This window comes from Podarcis pityusensis (genome assembly GCF_964106645.2).
Source record: "Podarcis pityusensis genome assembly, chromosome: 7".
In the NCBI taxonomy this organism is placed as follows: Eukaryota; Metazoa; Chordata; class Lepidosauria; order Squamata; family Lacertidae; genus Podarcis; species Podarcis pityusensis.
This window is the reverse complement of record NC_138031.1, coordinates 83,200,209-83,224,073: the sequence shown is the minus strand read 5'-3', so window position 1 is coordinate 83,224,073 and position 23,865 is coordinate 83,200,209. Positions and strand designations below refer to the sequence as shown.

The following is a 23,865-nucleotide window of genomic DNA, read 5'->3' as shown; positions in this document are numbered from 1 at the left end:
CATTTGATTAAAAGATAACACAATAAATATGCACACTGGCCTTTTCTTATGCCTCTGTGAAAAGTGAGATTCTGCTCTTGTATAATCAACAACCAACTCTCTTCTGGCCAAATGCAAAAAAGGGATCCTGTCAAATGCTCATACCTCTTCCCAATTCAGGTAAGTTCTCAGACATTTCAGCACCTCCCCTCTTGCACGCTGCCTGGCAACCAACTGGATAGCTTTGCTGATCACACCTTCCGAGGAAAAGATCTCATCCCACATGTTTGCAATAAACAAAGTTAGTATGGCCGATTTGGGAAAATCTGGCAGGGATAAATTAAAATAAGAAAGGAAAACCCTTTAGGCTAGACAATAATCAATATGTATATATATATATATTACAAGTTGGACTTGAAGCAAAATGTTGCAGGGGGTTCACTAATAGAAGTGCTCCTAGTTACTTGCAAGCAGACATTCCCTACTCTTGGAATACTATATAAGCAGGGAGGGGCTAAATCTTTCCCCCTTTCCATGTCCCTTTTCCAGTTTATGCTCAATACTCTCTCTCAGTACTCTCTCTTGGAGACCACTGAGCATGCTCAGTATATTAATCACGCCTCCATACCAGCTAAATGTGTCTCCTGCACATACTCACAAAATTATCTATTTAGATCTAAGGATCTTAGGCTCTCCTCAAGCAGCCATACCCTAAAGGTAGCACCAAGGATTTAGGCTGCAATCCTAACCCCTGGGTGGCAGTGGTGGGACTTGTTTCTTATTCTATTTATAAAAACAGTTGTTAGATACTGCTGTATGATAAATATATGCAGTATACATATATCACAGCAGTTTACAATATAAAAACATAAAACCAAACTACAGCATCATAGGACGTTAAAAACAAGCGAAAAGCAAAAAGAAATTAAAAGCAAACATCCAAAAACTTTATTGCCTGCATAGGCGGCTGGTGGTGCTAGGGTAGAATAGGCAGCCAGGAAGCGGGAGGGGCAACACTCGCAGGTTGGCATAGTGAAGAGACCCTGATAGAGCCCACTGAGATCACCATGGCTGTGCTGACTTAGGATCCAGTGGGTCCAGTGGTTGGGCCTCTACCTTCAGGACAGTTTACAAACTTTTATTTTTTAAAAAACAAAAACACAAATACATAAAACCACAAATAATTTTCTCTCCACTGCATTTGGGTAGCCTGATGCCTGGATGCTTATATCCCGATTCAGGTTTTTAATATGCTTGTGTGTTTTTGTTCTGGCTAGTGAATCACTTCGGGACTTTTTGTAGCGGGAAGCAATGTATATATATATATTTAACAAATCCAACCTAACCTCAATGCAGTAGAGGAGGAGATCAAGCCCTTCCATTAGGGCGGAAGCCCCAGGTGTGAATAAGGTCCTCTGCATTAGTTCTTTATCCTGCAGACGCCCAGACCACGCAATTATTCCCCATTTTGTTTATTAATGGAGGGCAGGAAATCACACAGACCAGGCCCGCTGCCCAGTTCGCCAGTTGCGTGGAGGGTGCGGTTTGCAGTGGAGGCTGCGTCACAGAGGGGAGGGGATTGCACCACTTCTTCTCCATAATACTGCAGGGTTACTCTGACGGTAATGTATGAACCAGGCCTGTGGATTGTTTAATCAGCCAACAACCCTGGTAAACAGACCTTTGCCGAAACAGCGAGTATACATTGATTTATTTCGTTAACGAATCGCTTCCCATGAAACATCTAAAAGCGATTAACATAACTGAGAAGGATTCAGCTGGAACATAATGCGTAAGATGCTTTCCGCCGTAAAAAAAAGACAAAGACAGATCATACCTTCCTTAAGAAGACTGTAGCAAAACAGACGTGCTTTTTCAAGGTCTCCCAGCTGCCGGCATATTCCAACATACACCCTGCAGAGGGCCTGAATGTGACTGTGGCCCAAGGTCATCTTCTGTTTCTTCAGTTTCTTCAGAATAGTCTGTAATGCTGTCTCGGCTAAGTGCTGTAACATGCAAAATGGTATTTTCCATTGAGGATATTTCAACATGCATAATATACCTTATTATCAGAAAATAATAAACTTCTGTCCTTGAACAGAAATGCTGATGATCTTCAGAGCTAATTCTTTATCAGATACAGGCGATAAAATAGAGAAGAACAGATCTGTCCAAGCGAGCACAAGGACAAACATGTTTTAAAACCACTGGAAAAGTGCACTCGTGGCAGTTTGCAGCTGAAACTGGTAAGCTGCAAAGGTTAAAAACACAGAAAACCAGCAACTAAACGCCACAATAGTAGGAGCGAAGGACTAAATGCATGGCAGGTACAAGAAGTAACAGCAGAGTGAATGTTCTTTTAATGAGCCATCTGAAACGTTATATGAAAGAAGACCAATTGGCCATTCCACATGCAGGCCAATGTAGGTCAAGTTCTGATACAACCTCTGCCAGTGATGTGTGTAAAGGAATCTATGGGGAGGTGTCATAAGCAGAGCACAAGCAATGCATGCAGAAGGTCCAATCCCTATCACCTCCAGTGAAAAAGGATCTCTGCCAGATTCTGAGATAACTTCACATTTGTGCACAATTGTCACCTTAAAAAGTTTGAAAGACCTGTAATCCATGCAGGGCATTTTTGAAGGCCTTAATTAATACCAATATAAGGTTGAAGATGTGCTAGGGCCTAAGTTGGGAGCCAGCACAGCTGAACAGTGGCTGGGTGGGTATGTTCCTGGCTTCTTATCCCATCCAGACACCCGGACACAAATGAGAAACACTCTCAGAAATAAAAGATCCTGAAAACAGGTTGACAGCACAATTTTGCAGTGGACCTTGTGCTGAATCTTTCCCCTCAAATCTTCCCATGGTCTTTTTTCTTTGGGGGGGGGGGTTAAAGCACTCTTGGATGGAAAGACCTCAAGTTCCCGCGTCCTGAAAGATGCAGTAACAGGGAATCTTACCACCTGGGGTGAGATTCATTTCAGGTCTGACCCTAAGCAACTGGGGAAAGCATGCTGGCATCTACAGCTGTTTAGAGAAACACCAAATGAGTACTGCTAGAAAATGCGTTGCCAAACTTTGTTGTCGGTTAACTCTTCTTTGGCTTTGCATTTATGTACTGAAGCCTGGATTGGGTTTTTTTTTCTTTTCTTGACCTTTTTTTGGGGTTAATGTCAAATTTATTCTATGTTTATTAAATTGTTGACTTTTGAATTTACTGACATGCTCTGTATTCTATCAATCTTTAGTTATAATTTAATTAGGAGGTTTCATGCCTGTCTAGTTCCAGCTCCGTTTCTCAGCCTTTGATTTATCAGTGATAAATGGTTATATGTAATTCCCGCCTTGTACCTATGTTAACCAATCAGCAACAAGATGCTTTGTGTTTGTATCAACCAATCAGCCACAAGCACACCTGTGGCAATGTTTGTAATATTCAATAAAAGAGAGTTCCCGGGGCTTGCCCCGGCAGACGCCTCTCATATGACACCTGCCACTCGTCTGTCGTGATTTTCAACCCAACACCGCACATTTGTATTTTGATGTTTTGAATGTTTGCTGCAAGCTGCTTTGGCTGCAGCTGATTGTGGAAAAGCAGCATATATGTAAACTCAAACAAACAAACAAACAGGAACTTGGGAAGGTGATCACTCCAGAAGCATGCTGCCACTTAAAAAACTGGCCATCACGAACTGGCTCTTAGTCAATGAAGTGGAACCCAAAGAGCTCAACAACTCCACTAAATGAATAAACTATCAGACAAGTTGAAGTGTTTCAGAAATGTCTCCATACAATTTTAGAGCCCAAGCGTTCATCTAAGGCAGGGATAGATTCACCTGAACCAGGTTTACACAACAGCCCTCCTCTTTGTGCAGTTCAAGGCACCCATGTTCCTGGGAGTTTGGAGCAGGGAGGGTCACAAGATTTACAGATCTGATGACCGAGTTAAGATGGTTTCCCTACTCCCTCCACAAGTTCCGCCTTATTACAGACATCCAGATAGAACTTGGATGTGGAACTGTTCAATGCATTTAGATCACAGTGCAATCTGCTTTCAGAAGCCTTTGTAAACCAAGACCTGTGAAACACAAAACTAAAGGACAGGACTCTCACTTGGGGGGGGGGTCTGTGGGTCAAGTGGAGTGGGGCGAAAATACAGGGGTCTTAAACACACAGCACATTCTTTATTACCAGCCAAAGCCCATATTGCCCCTCGCAAGGACCCTCTCTGGTGCACATCTAATTTCGGGGGATGACTGCACCCCCATCACCCCAGCAGAAGATGTTGCTTTATTTTTATGGTGTTTAAGGGGGGGTAACAGTTCCTCTGCTCTGAATGCTAATGTCGAGATTAGCACTTCTGCCTGCAGATTCTCATATACAACAGGCTCAATAGAGACAACTGTGAGCAAAGTCCTTGTGCACTTGCTCACCTGTGGAAGAGACGAGCCGGGATGGGTGGCGGTGGCAGCAGCTAAGTTTGCAAGAAATGAGAGAGTTCAAAAAGTTTGAGAAACACTGGGGTAAACACAACATCAAAATCCCCATGGATATTAGCTGTAAGGGACTGAAAAACCACCTTTTGGTCAAAAGTGTACGTCTCTGTGTGTGTTAAGCTATGCAAATTCAGCTTCACGCCTTTAACAAAAACCAAGATATGAGTCAACATCCCCAATCAGCCACAGCAAACATAATTATATGTCCACATATGAACTGCAAGAGGCGACATAATAGCTTGGCAGAGAGGTGGGTTCAAATGGTCTCCTCTATGGCTTCTACCGTCTTAACTACTATTCCAGAAGGTCCCATGCTCATTGTTTGGTTGTATGAGCTAAACCAGTTTACTGGTATTTTTTAAACAACAAGAAGAAGAAGAAGAAGAAGAAGTGTAACTGACCTTCTTAGCAACGCCAAGTTCATAAACGGCTTCTTTCTCTTCATCTCTCATGGCTGGGAGCTTCGAGGTATTGCCCACCAAAACATGGCTACGGATAACAGGTAACAGGTCAAAACAGGCTTTGGAAACTTTCTCCAATGCTACCATCACAATGTTGCTATCGGAGTCATCGCTTTTCTTCGCAGCCACAAGCAACTGTGAATCGGCTTCACCGGTTAAGTGAGTACCACCCTCACTACTCAGATTGATGGTTTCCTCAGCAGGGCACTGTACGCCAGCATCTGGGACTCTAGCTGAAGGTTCCTCCTTGCAGACGTTTGATTTTGGCGACTTGCTATCTAGCCTTAGCCTTTTGGCATTCTTTGGCACAGTCACAGGTACTAATGGCCTTTTCCCAGCGTAACACACATTGGAAGACCGTTGCTCTGGGTCAGGCTTGAAACTGCTCCCCGTTTTAACAAAAGCAGTGGACACAGAAGCAATTGCTTTAAAGCCACTGATCTGATGGACCGGCTGTGGGGCGTTTTTGCCATCTAGAGAAGACGACCTACTCAGCTGAATGTTACCTTTCAGGATGCTGAGAGTTCTGGCTCGGGCGGATAGCTCTGGATACATGCTGTCCAAGATCTTCACCGAGTTTTCCTGGGGTACGGGTGGAGCAGTGCCGCCAACTGCCGATGGAGGAAGTCTGCCAGGCACGGGGAGGGCGTGCTTGGGAGTGGTGGCGCAAAACTGAAGAGGCGAAGACAGAGCCCTCTGACGCATCGGCGTGCCAGAAGGAGAAGGGGTGGTAAATGTAGCGGGAGACTTGCATTTGGGGATATCCAACAGCGGCGACCTTAGAGGAGGAACTGGAGTTTCCCGTAAAGGAGAATTCATTCCATCAAGTGGGGAAGGCAAAGAAGACTGGCTAGACGATGACATCAGTGGGGAGAGGGGCCTAACCGTCCTTGGAGGAGTAGGTATCAGAGGTGGGAGCAAGGGAGGTAATGGAGGGCCCATCTCTTCCCTAATTTTTGTCAGGGTTTTTGGAGGAGAATACACTGTAGGCGTGGAAGTATCTGCGTTGGCAAAAATGGTCTCAGTGAGCAGTGCTTGTCGGCTTTTCCTCTTCCCCTTGCAGCTAGGTATTCTCTGGAGAGGCCTAAGACCTGCCTCTGCTGAAACATTTATAGAGTCTGATGTTTCAAGCACTTGTCCTGCTCCGTTATTTCCGTCAGAGGCAAGACCAGTGGGAGATTCCACTTTCTCAGACACTATTTTTTGTGGTTTAGAGCTAGAGCTGGAAGATTCGGAGGCAGGTGGTACGGAATGCCGGCTGGTTTGAGCAGCAAGCGTCCCCCCCTCGTTTTTTATATGGGTTTCCTTGTTGTGGGAGGCACTGGCGTCCTCATCAAGACAGACGGGTGTTAACTGGTTCTGCATCGGGCTGGAGCTGCATCCCGAAGGGCTAAAGCTTCTTTCTTCCTCAGCACTTGCTTTCCCTTTAAAGAAATCTAACTGGGTTTCTGAGGTTTCTACACTAGTGTCCCTGTATTCTGTATCACTATTAAATTCTGGATCACTTGCAGGAGACTTCCTGGAGAGAGATTTTCTGTCATGGGTTAGCCCTTGTCTCATCAATGAAACGACTGCTGAAATGCTTTGTCCTGCTTGCCTCTCTTCAGACTTCTCTATTGCTGCAAGAGATTCCGATTTGAAGGAGGTATTTTCATCGCTACACGTCCTTCTTGTTGCGTATGAATGTTCCCATATCCCTTCCGTCACTTCAGCAACATGGGAGCCAGTGTCATGTACTGCAGCCAGCATATATTTCGGGGATGCCTCTTCTGTTACATGGGACAGCTCCTGCTCACCACCCACATCTGCTCTGGACACTGCAAGCGTTGGTTGTGGTTTTGTGCAATTCACCTTCCTTAATGCGAAAACCTCTTCCTCTGGTGAATCAAAGGTAGATGATTTCATAAGCATGATAGCACTTTCAGACACGGTCAGTTCATTCACCCCTTCAGATCTTGCGCCTCTGCTTGATATTGCATCAGTTTCTTTAGCTGTTGCTTCACTCAGATTAGGTTCTACCTCACAGTTTCTTGAAGGAATCCCTAACGTTTTATCAAGAGGAACAAGAAGCTTCTCATCACTTGGAACAGGTTCGCTCACTACAAAAATGTCTACAGAATTAACACTGTTCAGACTCGATGCCTCAGCAGTTTGTGCTTTAGTGAGCTCCCCCCAACACATGATCTGGGATTCCCTGAGAGTTGGCTGTTCTCTGGCTTGTTCGATTTCCATTTCATGGAAACTGCAACAATCTAGGGACTTATTTTTGTCTACCTCAGAATCAAGAACATTTGCCTCTTTACTTGTCAAGTCTTCTCCAGAATCATGATCCCTATGATCAGCATCTTCTTCTGTGCTTAGAGAGGAAGGGGTAATGTACCCTGGGAAAGAGCTTTGGCCATTTCTGCTGAAGAGCTCATAATTGATTTCAACGTGGGACACAGTGACATTGGAGGGCTTAGAACCAACTGTTGTAGTGACAGAGGAAGTTGTTTCAATAACTGCACTCTCTGCTTCTAATTCATCTTGAACAGACTGAGCAAGACCTTCATTTGTGTTCTGTTCTAATTCCACCCCACTTGTTACAGAGCACTTATAATTCGTTTCTGTCCCTTCCGCAGCATGCTTCATTTTATCAGATGAATTGCTTTCAGCATTCCAGATTGCCTTTTCTTGAGGTGGTGCATCATTTTTTCCATACTGCAAATCTTTAAAAATCAAACTGGGCTCCATATTTCTGTCACACAGAGTTCCAAGAGCAGATGTTTTTTCACTTCCTTCTTCTATAATAAACTGTGCAGTCCCAGTTTCTGTTATTTTCAGCCGTTCACTATCTTCCTTCTCAAGCCGTTGTGATGTCAAGCATAAATCTGCCTCAACAGCCTCAGCGTGCTTAAAGTTGATTGAAATGCTATGTGTTTTGGACTTACACTCAAGTTTAACGTCTGCATTTTCAACATACCCTGGTTCTGAAGCACTTTGAGTGACATTCTCTGATTCAAAGAGTGTGTGTTTACTTTCAAGAGACCCCTCAGGACACCCTTCAATAATAAATGCTTGTGCTGCTAACATAGGACTGCTTTGATAACCTGGCTCCTCTTGTAGCGATTTAACAGAAACTTTTTGGTCAATGTATTGTTCTAGTTCCACACATTCTTTTTTTACATCCATTGATTTGGGTTTCATTTTGCCTACGTTTTCATTTTCAACTTTCCGCTGGTCATCTTCTCCATGTTTAGTAGGCACAGAAGGGAGAGTGCTCCTTTCACCTATATGATACAATGAATTATTGCATCCATCACTTGCCACTGTAATATGAGAGTTGGACCTCAAGGTATCAGCATTCCCTAGTTTATTCTCCCCATTTAATTCATATTGCTTGCCACATTCCTCTTCGCTACTGTGATTTTCTTCTACGCATTGTGATTTGATGGCTGCATCGGAGACATGAGAATCTTTTTCAAAGTCCTGTGTAAATGTTATCTCAGCATTTCGTTGCTGGAGCAGTGCCCTAGAACACTCCATTTCAGAGAGGAAATTATGGTTAACGAAATTCATTTTCTCTTCCGTTAATGCTTCATCGCTGCTGCTTGAGCAGATCCCTTCAGTTGCATTTCGTTTGAACGCTGTTACAGGTTCAGTGTGTTCTTCACCAATGCATTTTGCTTTCTCAAAATTAAATTTAGATTGGATGTCACTGGGGCCATTCCCCATTCCTCCTCGCACATCACCAGAAACATCCTTAGAAATTTCAGGAGTTACAAGCACATTTTCAGTAGCTAAAATGGACCCTTTGGTTTGCTGCTGATTGCCACCTTTGGGTGTTTGAAGCCAATCACCTCCCACTGTCTCAATGAGCTCTTCCTTCTCTTCTTTCAAGAAGTTACTAGGCTCTTTGTGCACATGGTCAATGCTGCTTCCAACGTCTTCTTTCATGGGCATTGACTCAGCTGGTTTTTCTTGACCTTGTGAGTTAGCCGATGGAGACAATAAAGCAGGCATCATGAGTTTGTCTTTCGCTTTCGTCATATTATCTAAGTTTTCGTTGACGTTTTCTGTACCGTGTGCTGCTGGTTCAGTGGCTGTGTGCGCCTCCAAAAAGTCAGAATTCTCCTGCAGATGCTTCTCACTCTTTGATATGGCACCTCCCTCATTAGGATATACTGATGTTTCTGTCACAGGGTCGTGACACAGTGCTGACTCTTCTTCCGTCAATTTGCTAAGTCTTTCAGGTGACTCCTGAGAATTGCCATTTGTATTGTTTGCGCTAAAAGATATGCATTTGCTCCGAGATTCTGCTGAATGATTCTCGTAAGGAATTTCAGCTTTTGGTTCATTTTTCCCCAAAATATTTTCAAGCATTTGCACATCCTGGTTCATTTCATCTTCATCACTGGAATCTGTTAGGTTTCCAAATAACGTATCCTTAAAGAGATAATTGAGAAGAATTAATATAGTACTCATAACAGTTCAAATGTTTTACGAACAGCCATTCAAGTTACAATGTTCATTACTTTTTTCCCTTTCAAAAAACTGATACTGCTAAAGACACATCAAAACAGATATGCACTAAAAACATGACTGAGGTGTAGTTCTCAGTAAACTGGTAAACCTACTTCCGCTCTGTTCCACTTCACATCAGAGCTGCAGGTTCACATGATGGCATTTTCTTCAAAACCATGAAAACCAAACCATAAAGGTAAAGGTAAAGGGCCCCCTGACCATTAGGTCCAGTTGTGACCGACTCTGGGGTTGCGGAGCTGATCTCGCTTTACTGGCCGAGGGAGCCGGCGTACAGCTTCCGGGTCATGTGGCCAGCATGACTAAGCCACTTCTGGAGAACCAGAGCAGCGCACGTTTACCTTTCCGCTGGAGCGGTACCTATTGATCTACTTGCACTTTGACGTGCTTTCAAACTGCTAGGTTGGCAGGAGCAGGGACGGGGGCAACGGGAGCTCACCCCGTCGCGGGGATTCGAACCACCAACCTTATGATCGGCAAGTCCTAGGCTCTGTGGTTTAACCCACAGCGCCACCCGCTTTCCTTATAAACCAAACCACAGAGAGCTAGAAAACAGGAAGTAGTTCTTTTTGAGCAACACTTTTCTATTGAGGTTTCTTGCACAGAGGTTTTACCACTTCAGTAAGAACTAAGACTAAGATAAACTAAAGAGTATCTATCAGAAACAAAGAGAGAGAGAGTTCCTTTTTACAGGGCTTAGCTCACTTGCAAAGGTTCATCTTAATCCATAAAAACATGAGTCATTTCACTATTTAAAAAGCAATGCTCAAAGTGATGCACAGTCAATAAAACTAAAACACAGGACCACCACAAAAATAGCAGCAGCCAGAAGCTGAAAATCCAGGTGTTCAATATACAGTGGTACCTTGGTTTACAAACTTAATCTGTTCCGGAAGTCCGTTCTTACACCAAAGCATTCTTAAACCAAGGTGTGCTTTCTCATAGCAGCGGAGGACTCAGTTTACAAATGGAACACACTCAACAGGAAGTGGAACGTGTTCTGCTTCCAAGGCAAAGTTCACAAACCAGAACGCCTGCTTCCGGGTTTGCAGCGTTCTGTTTCCAAGTTGTTCATAAACTAAGCTGTTCTTAAACCAAGGTACCACTGTATTCTAAAACCAAACTGTTTTAACCTAGCAATGGAATTAGCAAGGATGACATCCTAACCGAGAAAGCTATCATTTTACACTTTAACAGTTCTTACTTAAGGAAGTCGGGGAAGGAGAAAAAACAACAGCCCTATGACAGAGCCGCTGCTCTTATGAATCACAACAGGAGCTGCCACCACATTTATTGTCTTAATTTATATCCCACTGTTTGACAATATGTTTAGGGAATTTAATATTTAATGCTGTATTGTTTTAAACACTTGATTGGGAGCCGCCCAGAGTGGCTGGGGAAACTCAGCCAGATGGACGGGGTATAAATAAATTATTATTATTATTATTATTATTATTATTATTATTATTATTATTATGTTCCATTAAACTGGATACAATGGTAACGATTCTTTTAGGTCCGGGCCTACTATACTCTGAAGGCAGGTAATTGTGGGGGTTTTTTGGATAGTTGAAAGTGGTATAACAGAGAAATCACTGCCCAGGTATATTACACATTTACTGATTTTATCCTGCTATCGGGAGGGTGGGGGTAGTATTTTTTTGCTTTTTGGAGCACTATGAAGACCTGCAAAGCCTGTTCAACTGAGAATGAGCCAAGTGTATTACCCATGGATAGCACTGCCTCTTTCTGGCCACCTGGCTCCATCCACAAGTAGACTTGCTGTACTGTATTAAGTCAACATTACAGTGGTGCCTCGCAAGACGAAAAGAATCCGTTCCGCGAGTCTCTTCGTCTTGCGGCTTTTTCGTCTTGCGAAGCAAGCCCATTAGCGGATTAGCGCTATTAGCGGCTTAGCGGGCTTAGCGGATCAGCTGATAAGCGGCTTAGTGGCTTAACGGATCAGCTGTTAAGCGGCTTAGCAGATCAGCTGATAAGCGGCTTAGCGATCAGCTGTTAAGCGGCTTAGCGGATCAGCTGATAAGCGGCTTAGCGGCTTGGGAAAAAGGGGGGAAAAAGAAAAAAAACCCTGCAGGAACTCGCAAGACATTTTCGTCTTGCGAAGCAAGCCCATAGGAAATTCGTTTTGCGAAGCGCCTCCAAAACGGAAAACCCTTTCGTCAAGCGGGTTTTCCGTCTTGCGAGGCATTCGTCTTGCGGGGCACCACTGTAAATCAAGATTATGACATTACTAGGGCACACGATTTTAACCCATATTTTGACTTACTGGAGTAGCAGCAGGTGAAAACTGTATGGGAGACAGCAGAGGAGGAAGAGGCCTAACCCACTTCAAAATATCTCGCAGATTTTCACCAAGTTCGTCCTGTTCCGTGCTAAAAACATCCACGTTGCCCTCTCCCAAATCTGTCTCTGAAATGACTTCTAGAGATCTGTCTTCGTAAAAAGTGCCGCCACCATTGTAAGCGCCCGTGGTTTCCATGGCCTTGCTTTCTACTTGGCTACCATGCCCAGCGAGTCTGTCGCCCAGCTTTGTCTGCAACGGTGCCAAAGAAACGTGCGTCGTACAGGTTTCAGGTGAAGGACAACCAGAAGGCCTCTCTTCTCGAGGTTTCCGGAATTGTTGAGGATTCCGCGGCGTTTCTATGGGGCACAAGATCATCTACAGTGTAAACAAGGTTTTCACATTTCCTCCACTTTCTGAAGGTTTAAGGAAAGGGTGGGGAACCTGCAGTTCAAGGACTACCTCCCGCCTGAGGATTCCCCCCCCCCCCCAATTTTATTTTATTTTTTGCGGGGAGGAAGACCTTCACATTTTTTTTTTTTTAAGTTTTAAAACCCATTTTAAAACAAATGGTTTATTATCCATCTTACTGAGTGTCCTACAGGTACATCACTGTGCTGTTGAAAGTTTTTTTTGCAACTCCACAGGCCCTTCAGAAAGTATCCCCTTAATTATTATTTTTTAATTTAAAAGATCCTGGTGTTAATTCTACTGACCACTCTCGGGGGGCCCCTGCTGTGTTTCTGGGGTGCCGTACAGTTTTTGTAACCTTCCCATGACCCTCACAAAATTTTCCCTTAAAAAGTGTAAGGCATTCCTAGTGCAGTCTTGGAAGAAGGCATAGGAGGAAGGAGGACACGCCAAGGAAGATTTCCAGCAGCCTAGAGACAACTGCAAATGCCCTGCAAGTATATATGCATATATTTTGTTCTTGCATTTAAATTATGCAAATATTAAAAGCATAACACAAAGTCATTCTAAAGGTTAATTATTGGCATCCGTCTGTCGTGAGATTCAACGGCAGAGTGCCGTTCTAAAAGTACTCACTTTTTTTCCCACGTGCTCTTGAATGACCATGAAAATCTGTTGCTGCAGGTGAGAAAAGAGGCAATTTTTCTTTACTCTTCTTGAAAATTGCAACATACTTTTTCTCTCTCTAAGGAAAGCGACTACTTCCAATTATCTCTAGAGCTACAGTACTTGGGTCTCACCTAAGATGTAGTCATTTTTGTTGATTTGACTTTTTCCTGTCGAGCTGTCAATACACATCCAGAGCTCCTGCAACAGCAGTTTAATTTTCTCTGTAAAATAACCAAAGAGGCATCCAAACTGTTATGGTACTTGCAGAGAAACATGGATTAATAGAATATATATCTATATCTGTATCTGCACACATATTTCTTCACTAATACAGGGAATAAGAAGCAAATTCCAAACTGCTGAGGTTATGTCTGTTCCAGTGATGGCAAACCTCTAGCCTACTAGGCCTCCTCTATTGGCTTGCCAAGGCTTCTCAGTAAAGTTGAAGGAAGCTTGCTATGTCAGGATCTGTTACCTAAAGACACGTGGAGGTGACAACTCCCAACAGAGCAGCTCTCTCTTTGTTGCTGGTTAGCTATTTCCTTGGAGAGTTGAGCAGAGGATGGAGGCCCACCACTCTGGTCCAATGTTCAGGAAACATATGAGCAGTGAAATGAATGCAGCACTTTCTTGCAAACTGCCCTTGGAAAATGATTGAAGGGCTATACAAAAATACAGTGGTACCTCGGGTTACATACACTTCAGGTTACATATGCTTCAGGTTACAGACTCCGCTAACCCAGAAATAGTACCTCAGGGTTAAGAACTTTGCTTCAGGATGAGAACAGAAATCGTGCTCTGGCGGCGCGGCGGCAGTGGGAGGCCCCATTAGCTAAAGTGTTGCTTCAGGTTAAGAACAGTTTCAGGTTAAGAACGGACCTCTGGAACGAATTAAGTACTTAACCCGAGGTAGCACAAACGAGTCAGCCCAATTTCTCGACAAATCGATGGATATTCAGCAGAAGTTCTGACTTGACACAATTTGTTACAATACAAGCTAACCAACATGTTCTTTTCCCCTTCTTGGCAACTCCCTTGAGCCTGTGCCTCCTCAGAGGATTCAGCCTGTTGACATGATAAGCAATAGCAAGAAATCCACCTGAATCTATTTAAATTGCATCATTTCCTTCTTGCCTCTGCTTGCCTCTTTGCTAAGTAAGCGGCAATTTTTTAAAAAAATGGAATGAAATTAAGGAGCTCTGGTTGTATCCCTTTGTTGGTATTCTCAGCACTTTGTGGCATGATCACCATTTTATTTGCATATCACCTTTCCTTGAAAAGATTCGTGCTCAAAGCGGCTTGCAAAAAAAAGGAATGCATCTCAAAATCAGCCACTGCAAGAACAATTCCATAGCAATTCCATAGCAACATAATAGCAAATATAACATCAAACAAAAAAAACAACACACACCAATATTTCAGCATTATAAATATAAGAAGATTACATCTCCTGAACATTGCAAAAATAAGAAGGGAGACTGATAGCTTTGCCCATGATGTGGCCATGGCTTCCTGGTTGGTACTTGCACATAAAAGGAGAGGGATAGATTCAGTTCTTGTCACCTGGAGCAGGAAAGAAAGCACTTCCAGACGACCAGGTAGAGAAGCTTCTTTGAAAGCAAATGTGTCCTTCTCTCCACCCCTTAACAAGTCATGAATGCACCCAACTGAACCTGGGTGGGCAGACTAGTCAAATTTTTGCCTGTTGATCTGAAAATGGCAACTGCACTTCAGACATGGCCTTCTAGACAAAAAAAAGTTCTCGTGTGTCCTATACAGCTTGCAGTGGGAAGGGAAGGGTTGAAGAGATAGCCCAAACTCCCACTCAGCAGATGCCCAGCATATACAAAAGCACAAACATTTTCGGCCCCAAATCACTAGCTTTGCCAGGAAGACCAGGGTTAAATTCTAAAACACCTCTCTACAATCCACCCCAAAAGCATCACAACTTTTCTTCTAAAATTCCCCCATGAGCGCAACAGGACCCAATAGCTTGTTCCCCACCCACGCAGATCAATTCCTTACAGCTCTGTTGTCTGCCATCTAATCCCCTAGGCTTCCACTCACTCTACAAAACTGGGGAAATTGCAAATGTTGCCTTCTGCTCAGCCGTCCAATGGTCTCCACGCTCATTGAAACGTGCTGCTAATTTCAAGGGAGCAGTGGTGACAGGCCACGGCTGAGACACCCAGCATTAGTGAGCAACGAATCAGTCTCTCAGTGGTTCAATAATTTGTAGGGGGTTAGATGCTGGAAAGCAAGGTCTTGGGTATCATGTCTGACGACCTCGTCTTAGGCAATGATAAATAATTTGTCTCCATCCAACTGCAGTTCTAAGAAGCAAAGAATACTTACAGCAGAGTAACAAGTTCAAGCTGACATAAAACCTATCGTAGGGGTAGGCAACCTAAGACCCGGGGGCCGGATGCGGCCCAATCGCCTTCTCAATCCGGCCCGTGGACGGTCCAGGAATCAGCGTGTTTTTACATGAGTAGAATGTGTGCTTTTAATTAAAATGCATCTCTGGGTTATTTGTGGGGCATAGGAATTTGTTCATCTCCCCCCCCCCCCCCACAAAATATAGTCTGGCCCACCACATGGTCTGAGGGATGGTGGACTGGCCCACGGCTGAAAAAGGTTGCTGACCCCTGACCTATCGTCATGCAGCTTGTTACATGTGGATGACCACAAAGCAGAACCTTTGGGCTTGCTGGCTGAGGCGGCCATGCTCTCAAGCCCTTTTCTCAGCCAGAACTTGGGGCCTTGAACATGTCCCATGCAGTGGGCAATCTCTCCTATTCAGCTCCTTTAGGGTACCTGCAAGAATCCAAGTAGGGCTGAAGGGTGAGGCCTTGTAGTATGAGGATGTGATGACTGTACAGATGACAACTCAAAGAACAAGTAGCTATGAGCCATTGCAATCTTCTTATATTAGAGAGAAAATATTTATACATACCAACCTTTGTCTAGGTCTGCTACAGGACTCGCTCTCTCACTTTGGGTCTCAGCATTCTTCAGCACTGAGGGGAAATAAGACAAGACACAGATATCAGATCAACAATTAAAACTGGAACCCTGCCACTGAAACTCTATTAAGGTAAAATAAAGTGAAGCATCACCTTTCTTTTGCTTTGCATTCGGGAAGCCATCAGTCTTCTCCTGTCAACATCAAGGGAAGAAAACCATACCACATTAACATCCTTAACTTGTAGTATTGTCAGTGGAAAGAGATTTGACTCTGGTTACTGTTTAAATTACCTCATGACCTCTCAAATGTATTATACAGTGGCACCTCGGGTTACAAACACCTCGGGTTACAAACGCTTCGGGTTACAAACTCCGCTAACCCGGAAGTAGTACCTCGGGTTAAGAACTTTGCCCCAAGATGAGAAAGGAAATTGCGTGCCGGCGGCACGAGGGGAGGCCCCATCAGCGAAAGCACGCCTCAGGTTAAGAACGGTTTGGGGTTAAGAACGGACCCCGGGAACGAATTAAGTTCATAACCTGAGATACCACTGTATAGGGATTGGAAGACTTCAGATTTTGCTAGACTACAACTCCCATCTTCCCTTACAGCTGGTCATGCTGGCTAGGGCTGATAGGGGTTGGAGTCCACCATCACCTGGAGGGTCACAGGCTCCCTGGTTTCATAGGCTTGGTGGAAAATCGGAACTGTCCCTTGTTACTCTTGCCATCTCCTATCCCTCCCCTTCTGTGCTTATTGTTACCTCTTCATTCCCTCTGTCCAAATTTAGACTGTAAGGTCCAAGGTGGAGGGAGGAGGAAAGAGCTGTCTTATTTTAAACCCCACCCCCCCAATTATCATGGCACATGGGTACCGTGTAACAATAACGTTTTTACTTTGGACCTTAAAGCAGCAACAATTCTGCCCAGCAGCCTAAACAATTTCTGTGATCAGTTCTCCCCACATTGTCTAGTCTCCCACCAGTTTACCCATTGCAATGATGGGAAAGAAGTCATCAACAGATAAGAACAGTGGGGAAAGTAGGCATGCCAAGTCCACATTTATGACACACACTCTGCATCTTGGGGGGGGGGGGGAATCATTAGGAGGAGATACTTACTCTGTAACTTATAACAAAGCATGCAAAGAAACACTAATTTGTGCTTACTGCAAAAATGCAAGAAAACAACTTCCCCAAACCCCTGCTTAAGAAAGTTACCTGTGCTTTCTTCAATTCCTTCTCAAGAACTTTCTTCTCTGCTTTCAGCTGCTTGAATTCCTGGATGTGCTTTGCTGCAGCCTCTTCATTTAAAGGAAAAAAGCAATCAAAATGCATGAAAACCATTAAGCTCGACTTAATGACACAAAAGCCAGCAAACAAGGGCGAAATGCACTTGCATGGTGATGCCTTCCCTTTCAGATTTGTCAAACTCTAACAGTTTATCTAGGGGTTGCAGCCTTCAGCTGTGCACTATCATGTATTTCATTAGGATTTCATCACACTGGATGAATGCCGCTTGGCTCGGTCAGAGACATGTATTATCCTACCAACTGAACACAACCGCTCCACAGCTTTTTTTCCAAATGCGTAAATGCCCACATGCCTTAGAATTCTGCTTAATGAGCCCTAGGGAACTCGAAGTTTATTCATACCAAACACCATTGACAACAAAACCTTTCCGTGTAATAAATATATATTTGCACCCTTCCATTTCAACAGGTCAAATTCTTAAATTGTGCTTTGTCAAGGTTTGCTATAAGACCCTAAAATGCATACAGATATCCTCAAATGGCAATAATTAAGTCTGAGTTCTTTGCATAATGTTATACTCGGATAAAAATTTATGCAGCAATCCAACTAGGTTTTTTGGAAGTGGTTATTCAGCTACCAAGGGTTTGGCAGAGGTACTACACTGACATTTAATTTATAAACACTCAAGAGACAAATTTCTTAACAGTTATTTTACTTTCCTTCGGACATTAAACAGGTAGAGCAATACGTGACATGAAAATCAGGACAAAAACAAACAAGAAATAATTTTAAGGAGCTTTCATTCTTAATTTCAGGATCTTGTCACAGCTACTAACAGCTGCCCAGAGCTAGGACAGGAGAACACAACTGTCTTCCTGCTGTCATTTCTCATATATTTTCATGAGAAAATATAGTATAAGCCTTTTATGATTTAAATAATGAAATTATTTTACAGCTTTCTAACAACAGACCACTCTAAATTCTAACAATTCATGACTTAAGGCAATCTTGGAATTTTTATACTTTGATTGACAGTTTCATTAAAACAGGGACTCAGCTACACAGCTGCAACTAAAATGTTTTAAGTGCAATATACAATGTGACACTAGATGGTGAGCCTAATGGAAAATTCAATGTATTTTTAAAAACGCTTTTAAAAAAGCATTTTCAGAATGGTTTTTATATGTGTGTACATTCCACCCAGATGTATAATTAACCTTTTACAAGCCAATTCATTCTCGCACTAGCTAGCTCAATTTTATCTCAGGAATTGTTCTTTCTTTTATTCCCATGAAACAGAAGCAAAGCATTTGACACTGCAATCCTGATATTAGTTGAAATGGGGCAAAAGGTAAAGGCAACAGTGAAGAAAGCAAAAGGTGAATCAAACTCAGGTTTTTAAGGTAAACTGACTGGGGCAAAATTGTTGGTGTACCTCTCAACCCTACTTAAATTACACATAAACTATGCAATACTCTCTTTCCTTACAACAATGTATTACTTTAAACCTAAAGGTTTTCTGAATCTGAAATGTGAATTTATTTGCAGTGAATTACCTTCAAGTTTCTTCACTTTAGTTTCCAGTTTCTTCTTCCTGACCATGTTTAAAAAAAACAACACAAGAAATGAGGATAGTATTCTATTGGTACAGATTTTTGGCTTTTTGTTCAATCTAATATATAGAACATAAAAGCTTCCTTGATAACACAGGTTTATTATGATTTGTGTAGCTCAGGCTTACACTTCCGGTTGAGTTTTGAATTAGAAACTGGACCCGCGCCCAGTTCTTTGTGATGCTAGGACCCCACAATCGTCACCACTGCTACACTGTCTGTCCATAAAATATATCATACATCAAGGGAGAGGAGCAGGTAGAAAAGTCATGGCGAAGGAGAGACAGGATGCTGCCCAGCTAGGCAATGAGTTTTGGTTACAGGCCACTCTGAACATATCTACTCCATTCACTGCAGCAAAGAACGCACCAACTCCCAGAATGAGAAGTGGTCGGAAGTGCACTAATTCAGAGTGTGCCCCAGAGTTCTTTATACCATTGAATAGGGAAGTCAGGTAGGTCAGATGTAGCACATGCCTCCCCTTCCACACTGTTTCTGGCCCGGCTAGTACACCTCCCATCCAAAACCTACATCAAGGCACTGTGGGGCATATTCATGTTGTGCGTTTCACGCAAGGATCAAAATAAACCTAGCCTTTTTTGTCCGGAAGACTAGTAGAAGTTAAGTGAATGTCCCCTCAGCCAGCAACCATTTCCAAGTAATCAACAGGACTTAATTTGTCGTACCACACTTCATGGAACGTGGGTTCTGATAACCCGGGTCCCAAATAGCGAGAAGGGTAGGTAGGGAATGAATTCAGAACGGGTCGCTTGCCTCTCCTTTTGGACCGCTAGGCTCCCCCTCCCCGAAACACCACCTAATGTGGTTTTGTGTTTCAGTACTGGCTATGTGGCCCTAACAACAAGAAGTACCGTATTTTTTGCTCCGTAAGACACACTTTTTCCCTCCTAAAAAGTAAGGGGGAATGTATGTGCGTCTTATGGAGCGAATGCAGGCGGGAGGCTCTGCTCAGCGCTCCCTTTGAAGAGCAGCGTGGAGTGTGTGTGCGGCTCTTGGGGGCTTTTTCCCAAGGAGGGAGAAGGGCAGCCCATCAGTCCCTCCTCGGGGAAAAGCCCCCAAGAGCCACACACATGCTCCGCACGCTTTTTAAAGGGAGCACGGCTTTTGCGGGAGGTGGGGGAAGGGACAGAGGGCAGCCCTTTAAAGAATATTTTTTTTCTGGCATTCCCCCTCTAAAAACTAGGTGCATCTTATACTCAGGTATGTCTTATGGAGCGAAAAATACGGTAGCCTATGATTAATTCCTACACTGAGAGAGTTCTTAATTCCCTCTCTTTCCCCGCAAACATTACTATAATCTGAACATAGAAGACTTTTTCATCTAACTGCAAAGGTGAAAAATAGTATAAATTCACTATTTGGTTCCTTTATATGACTCACATCATGTCACTTTTGTTCATTTCATCTTTCACCCGAACATATTCCAGATGAGTTTCCTGGTATATCTTGAGTGAACTCTAGTTAAAGAAACAGATAGTGATTAAAATACAGACATGCAAATAAACAATTATTTTCTTATAGCTAATGCACTGATTCCTAATATCATGAAACAGCATTGCGAAAGTCAGAAGACATACACTAAAGAAGGTTGCAGGAGAAGGGGTGTCCACAGCTGTGGAACCACCACTAAAAAGACTCTGGCCCTGATGCCTACTAGGGCTGGGCGATATTAGCTTGAAATAGTTGAAAAGGGGAGGCGCCGAGGGAAGAATGAGCTCCATTGGCCAGATACAGCTCTGTCCTCCGCACACCGGGTGCTGGTGACAGAGGGAGTCCCTCTGCTGCCAGCACTGGCATGCCAAGGTAAGAACGAGCTCCATTGGCTCCACTGCTTCGTTCCTCCCTCGGTTTGAGGGCCAGAATATTTCAGAATAAAAAGATGTTCTCATGGGCCAAATGGGGAGGCCTGGAGGGGTTAATCAGTTAGTCCTGTGGGTCTGAAGCTCCCCTTCCCTGCATGAAGGGATTACAGAACAACCCTCCAGCTACCTTCTTAAGGTCACTCTTGTGCAAACCCTCACTCAGGGATAGGCAATCCAGATGTCTCAAAGCAGGCCTCACCACTTTCTTTCTAAATATTTTCTAATTACCTTCTTCTCCTCCAGCTCTGCTTTCACAGATCCCAGCTCCTCCTGACACTTTTCTAGAGGCAAGATTTTCTGCAGCATTTGCTCCACTTGGTGACGAAGTGTGTCATTTTCTCTGAAACGGGGCAATTAATATAACAGAAGTGGAAACGAAGCAAGAGACTTGCATGCAATATCTTACTGTCTCCGTGGACACAAAGTCACAGTAGTCCCATGCCCTCCCACCATGGCCCAAGCCACATAGCAAACACAAACCAAAATGTCCTTATAATATCCCATTGCACTCTCAAACATATTTGCTTTAAAACTATTCTCAGCACCTCACTCTTTTGTCTCAGGGAGCAGACAAAGTACAGTAGAACAAATTATTAACACCCAGAGATTCATCAAGCAGTGATAACTCCCAAGCCCAAAGCCGTGGGCACAGCGTCAGAATTCAAGCAGAATGAGTTCTTACCTTACAGCAAATTGAAGCTGTGAGATCTGGTTAAAGAAAACCTGAAATGCAGAGATTAGCTCGATAGCCACAGTTACACATAAACAAAACCCACTGTGCCTCAGAGAATCATAGAGTTGGAAGAGACCACAAGGGCCATCGAGTCTAACCCCCTGCCAAGCAGGAAACACCATCAGAGCACTCCTGACATATGGTTGTCAAGCCTCTGCTTAAAGACCTCCAAAGAAGGAGACTGCACCACACTCCTTGGCAGCAAATTCCACTGTCGAACAGCTCTTACTGTCAGGAAGTTCTTCCTAATGTTTAGGTGGAATCTTCTTTCTTGTAGTTTGGATCCATTGCTCCGTGTCCGCTTCTCTGGAGCAGCAGAAAACAACCTTTCTCCCTCCTCTATGTGACATCCTTTTATATATCTGAACATGGCTATCATATCACCCCTTAACCTCCTCTTCTCCAGGCTAAACATGCCCAGCTACCTTAGCCGTTCCTCATAAGGCATCGTTTCCAGGCCTTTGACCATTTTGGTTGCCCTCCTCTGGACACGTTCCAGTTTGTCAGTGTCCTTCTTGAACTGTGGTGCCCAGAACTGGACACAGTACTCCAGGTGAGGTCTGACCAGAGCAGAATACAGTGGCACTATTACTTCCCTTGATCTAGATGCTATACTCCTATTGAGGCATTTCTTATGAGTCTGATAGCAATATTCATGTACGAAAAGGATGTATTTGATGTCTTGCCTCGAAGGAAGCACGAACAAGATATTTTATTATCACTCTCAAGGGCCCAAGAACTTGAGAACTGTACAGAGCAGAACCTGACATGTCAATGGTTGAGTTTGCTTTTACCATGTGTGTGAATGGCAGCTTGTCTTTGCATGCTTAATTTTTCCTACCATCGTCTGGCAATCTCACATGCAAGATTTGAGCCTCTGTAGACTTGGGGGTCTACCTACAAACTACACCTACAACAGGAGAAACATTTTCTCTGATGATCTTCTGCTGACACGCAAAAAGCATTTTTATCCAGACAGACTTTTGGTCCCATAAGCTGACTTGTTATGATTTGCAGTTTGCTCAACTGGATGTTGTTTTTATCAGTTTTACCTTCTTTTATGCTGTTCCCATTTTATCCTTTGTATTTTACTCTGTTAACCGCCTTCAGCAGTATTATACACATATTATACATACCTAACAAACAAAACGAAGTGCTGGTTATGATGAATATATTGAGCTTGCACACTCTGGATTTTCCCTTTCAATCTGTGCAGTTAGGAGCCTGGTTTTTTTCCAGCATGTATGCATTTTTCAATGAAAGCCCAACAAGACTTGTTCCTAAGCACTTGCCCCCAAATATTAAAAAATTAACCTCAAAGCAGCAACCTTCAGGCTTTAGCATGACAGTGAAAGACGGGGTCAGGATACACGAGCGGCTTCAGTTACAGAAGCCTCTTTCACATAATGTTCACAAAAGCTGTTCCCGTTGCCAAGGAAACGGGATGCCTCCTTTCTGTCAAGGACACTGTGGCTGCTGTTCCCTACCTGTGTACTGCTGCCTGACGCAACTCAGGGTAATCTGAGCCTTGGCAAATTACGCCACCAAGATTTCAAGTCACAAAGTTGCTACCTTTTCAACAACATCTGTAGGGTGTGCAGTTTCGCAACGCAGTACAGACATGCTCACTATGTATCATAAAGTTCTAACACTTAAACACACCCTACCACCACTTTAGATTTCCCACAACAGTGCTTTGCTCCAAGCAATACACATTCAATTTATTTCCTAGGAAAAGAAACGCAAAAGGATATCGTTGCACTTTTGCTGGTATTCTGTCAGCAAGTGGCTGTAAGAGAGAGAAGGGGGGGGGGGAATTAAATGCAGGTCCATGCTGAACAAACAAATACATGAAATATTATTGCGCCTGGTGCATATTGAAACTGATCTCTGTGCTTTATAGATTAGTTAGCAAGGGCAGATATGCTTTCTCACATTACTACAAAAAAATCAGATTTATTTATTTATTTTAAAAATGTAACATGTCCTTCCACTTCTCACACCAATATAGATAATACGTTGCACATACAGTATGGTCGCACATAATGTAAAGCCAAACCATGCCTTAGTGTAAGCGTGTGGGTTATCAGTGAGGGCTACCTGGAAGTAAGATATGGTTTGGCTCTCAGTGTGTTATCCAAACCCAGGCTAATGGACTGGCTCACTCCAGACAAACCACAAGCTGTAACCAAGGTCTGCTCCTGGTTTACATCTTGTACCATATATGCCACACTACGCCAAACCATGGCTTTGCTCTGGGCAGCACAACAGCAGGAAGAGGGCAATTGTTGTCACCTTCTCTCCAGTAGCCTGTGTGCTCGTGCGAAGTCATCTTTAGCTTAGCATTATGTGCTACCTGAATCAATGTTTGCCCATTTATAGTCCTTCCCCAACACAGCGCCTTTGTGGACTACAAGAACTCCTGCAGTCCTGTGTGGTGTAGTGGTTAAGAGCGGTAGTCTCGTAATCTGGGGAACCGGGTTCGCATCTCCGCTCCTCCACATGCAGCTGCTGGGTGACCTTGGGCTAGTCACACTTCTCTGAAGTCTCTCAGCCCCACTCACCTCACAGGGTGTT

General features: G+C 43.6%; 1 protein-coding gene across 3 annotated transcripts in view; it reads right to left on the bottom strand.

Moving 5' to 3' along the window:
• Positions 1–23,865, bottom strand: part of ICE1 (interactor of little elongation complex ELL subunit 1) — a 39,598-nt gene that overhangs the window by 5,467 nt on the left and 10,266 nt on the right. The window contains exons 3-16 of one of the 3 annotated variants that reach the window (XM_081014579.1): positions 23,043–23,077; positions 21,238–21,256; positions 20,784–20,895; positions 20,074–20,150; positions 18,616–18,653; positions 17,027–17,109; positions 15,962–16,001; positions 15,803–15,862; positions 12,974–13,063; positions 12,810–12,851; positions 11,748–12,121; positions 4,880–9,364; positions 1,817–1,985; positions 145–305 (exon numbers count right to left, since the gene is read on the bottom strand). In XM_081014579.1, coding sequence (XP_080870705.1) covers positions 145–305; positions 1,817–1,985; positions 4,880–9,364; positions 11,748–12,121; positions 12,810–12,851; positions 12,974–13,063; positions 15,803–15,862; positions 15,962–16,001; positions 17,027–17,109; positions 18,616–18,653; positions 20,074–20,150; positions 20,784–20,895; positions 21,238–21,256; positions 23,043–23,077 — 5,785 coding nt within the window. Of the gene's footprint in view, positions 1–144; positions 306–1,816; positions 1,986–4,415; positions 4,457–4,879; positions 9,365–11,747; positions 12,122–12,809; positions 12,852–12,973; positions 13,064–15,798; positions 15,863–15,961; positions 16,007–17,026; positions 17,110–18,615; positions 18,654–20,073; positions 20,151–20,783; positions 20,896–21,237; positions 21,257–23,042; positions 23,078–23,865 lie in introns of those variants that run through there. The other 2 variants (XM_081014581.1, XM_081014580.1) reach the window with 2 other exon arrangements.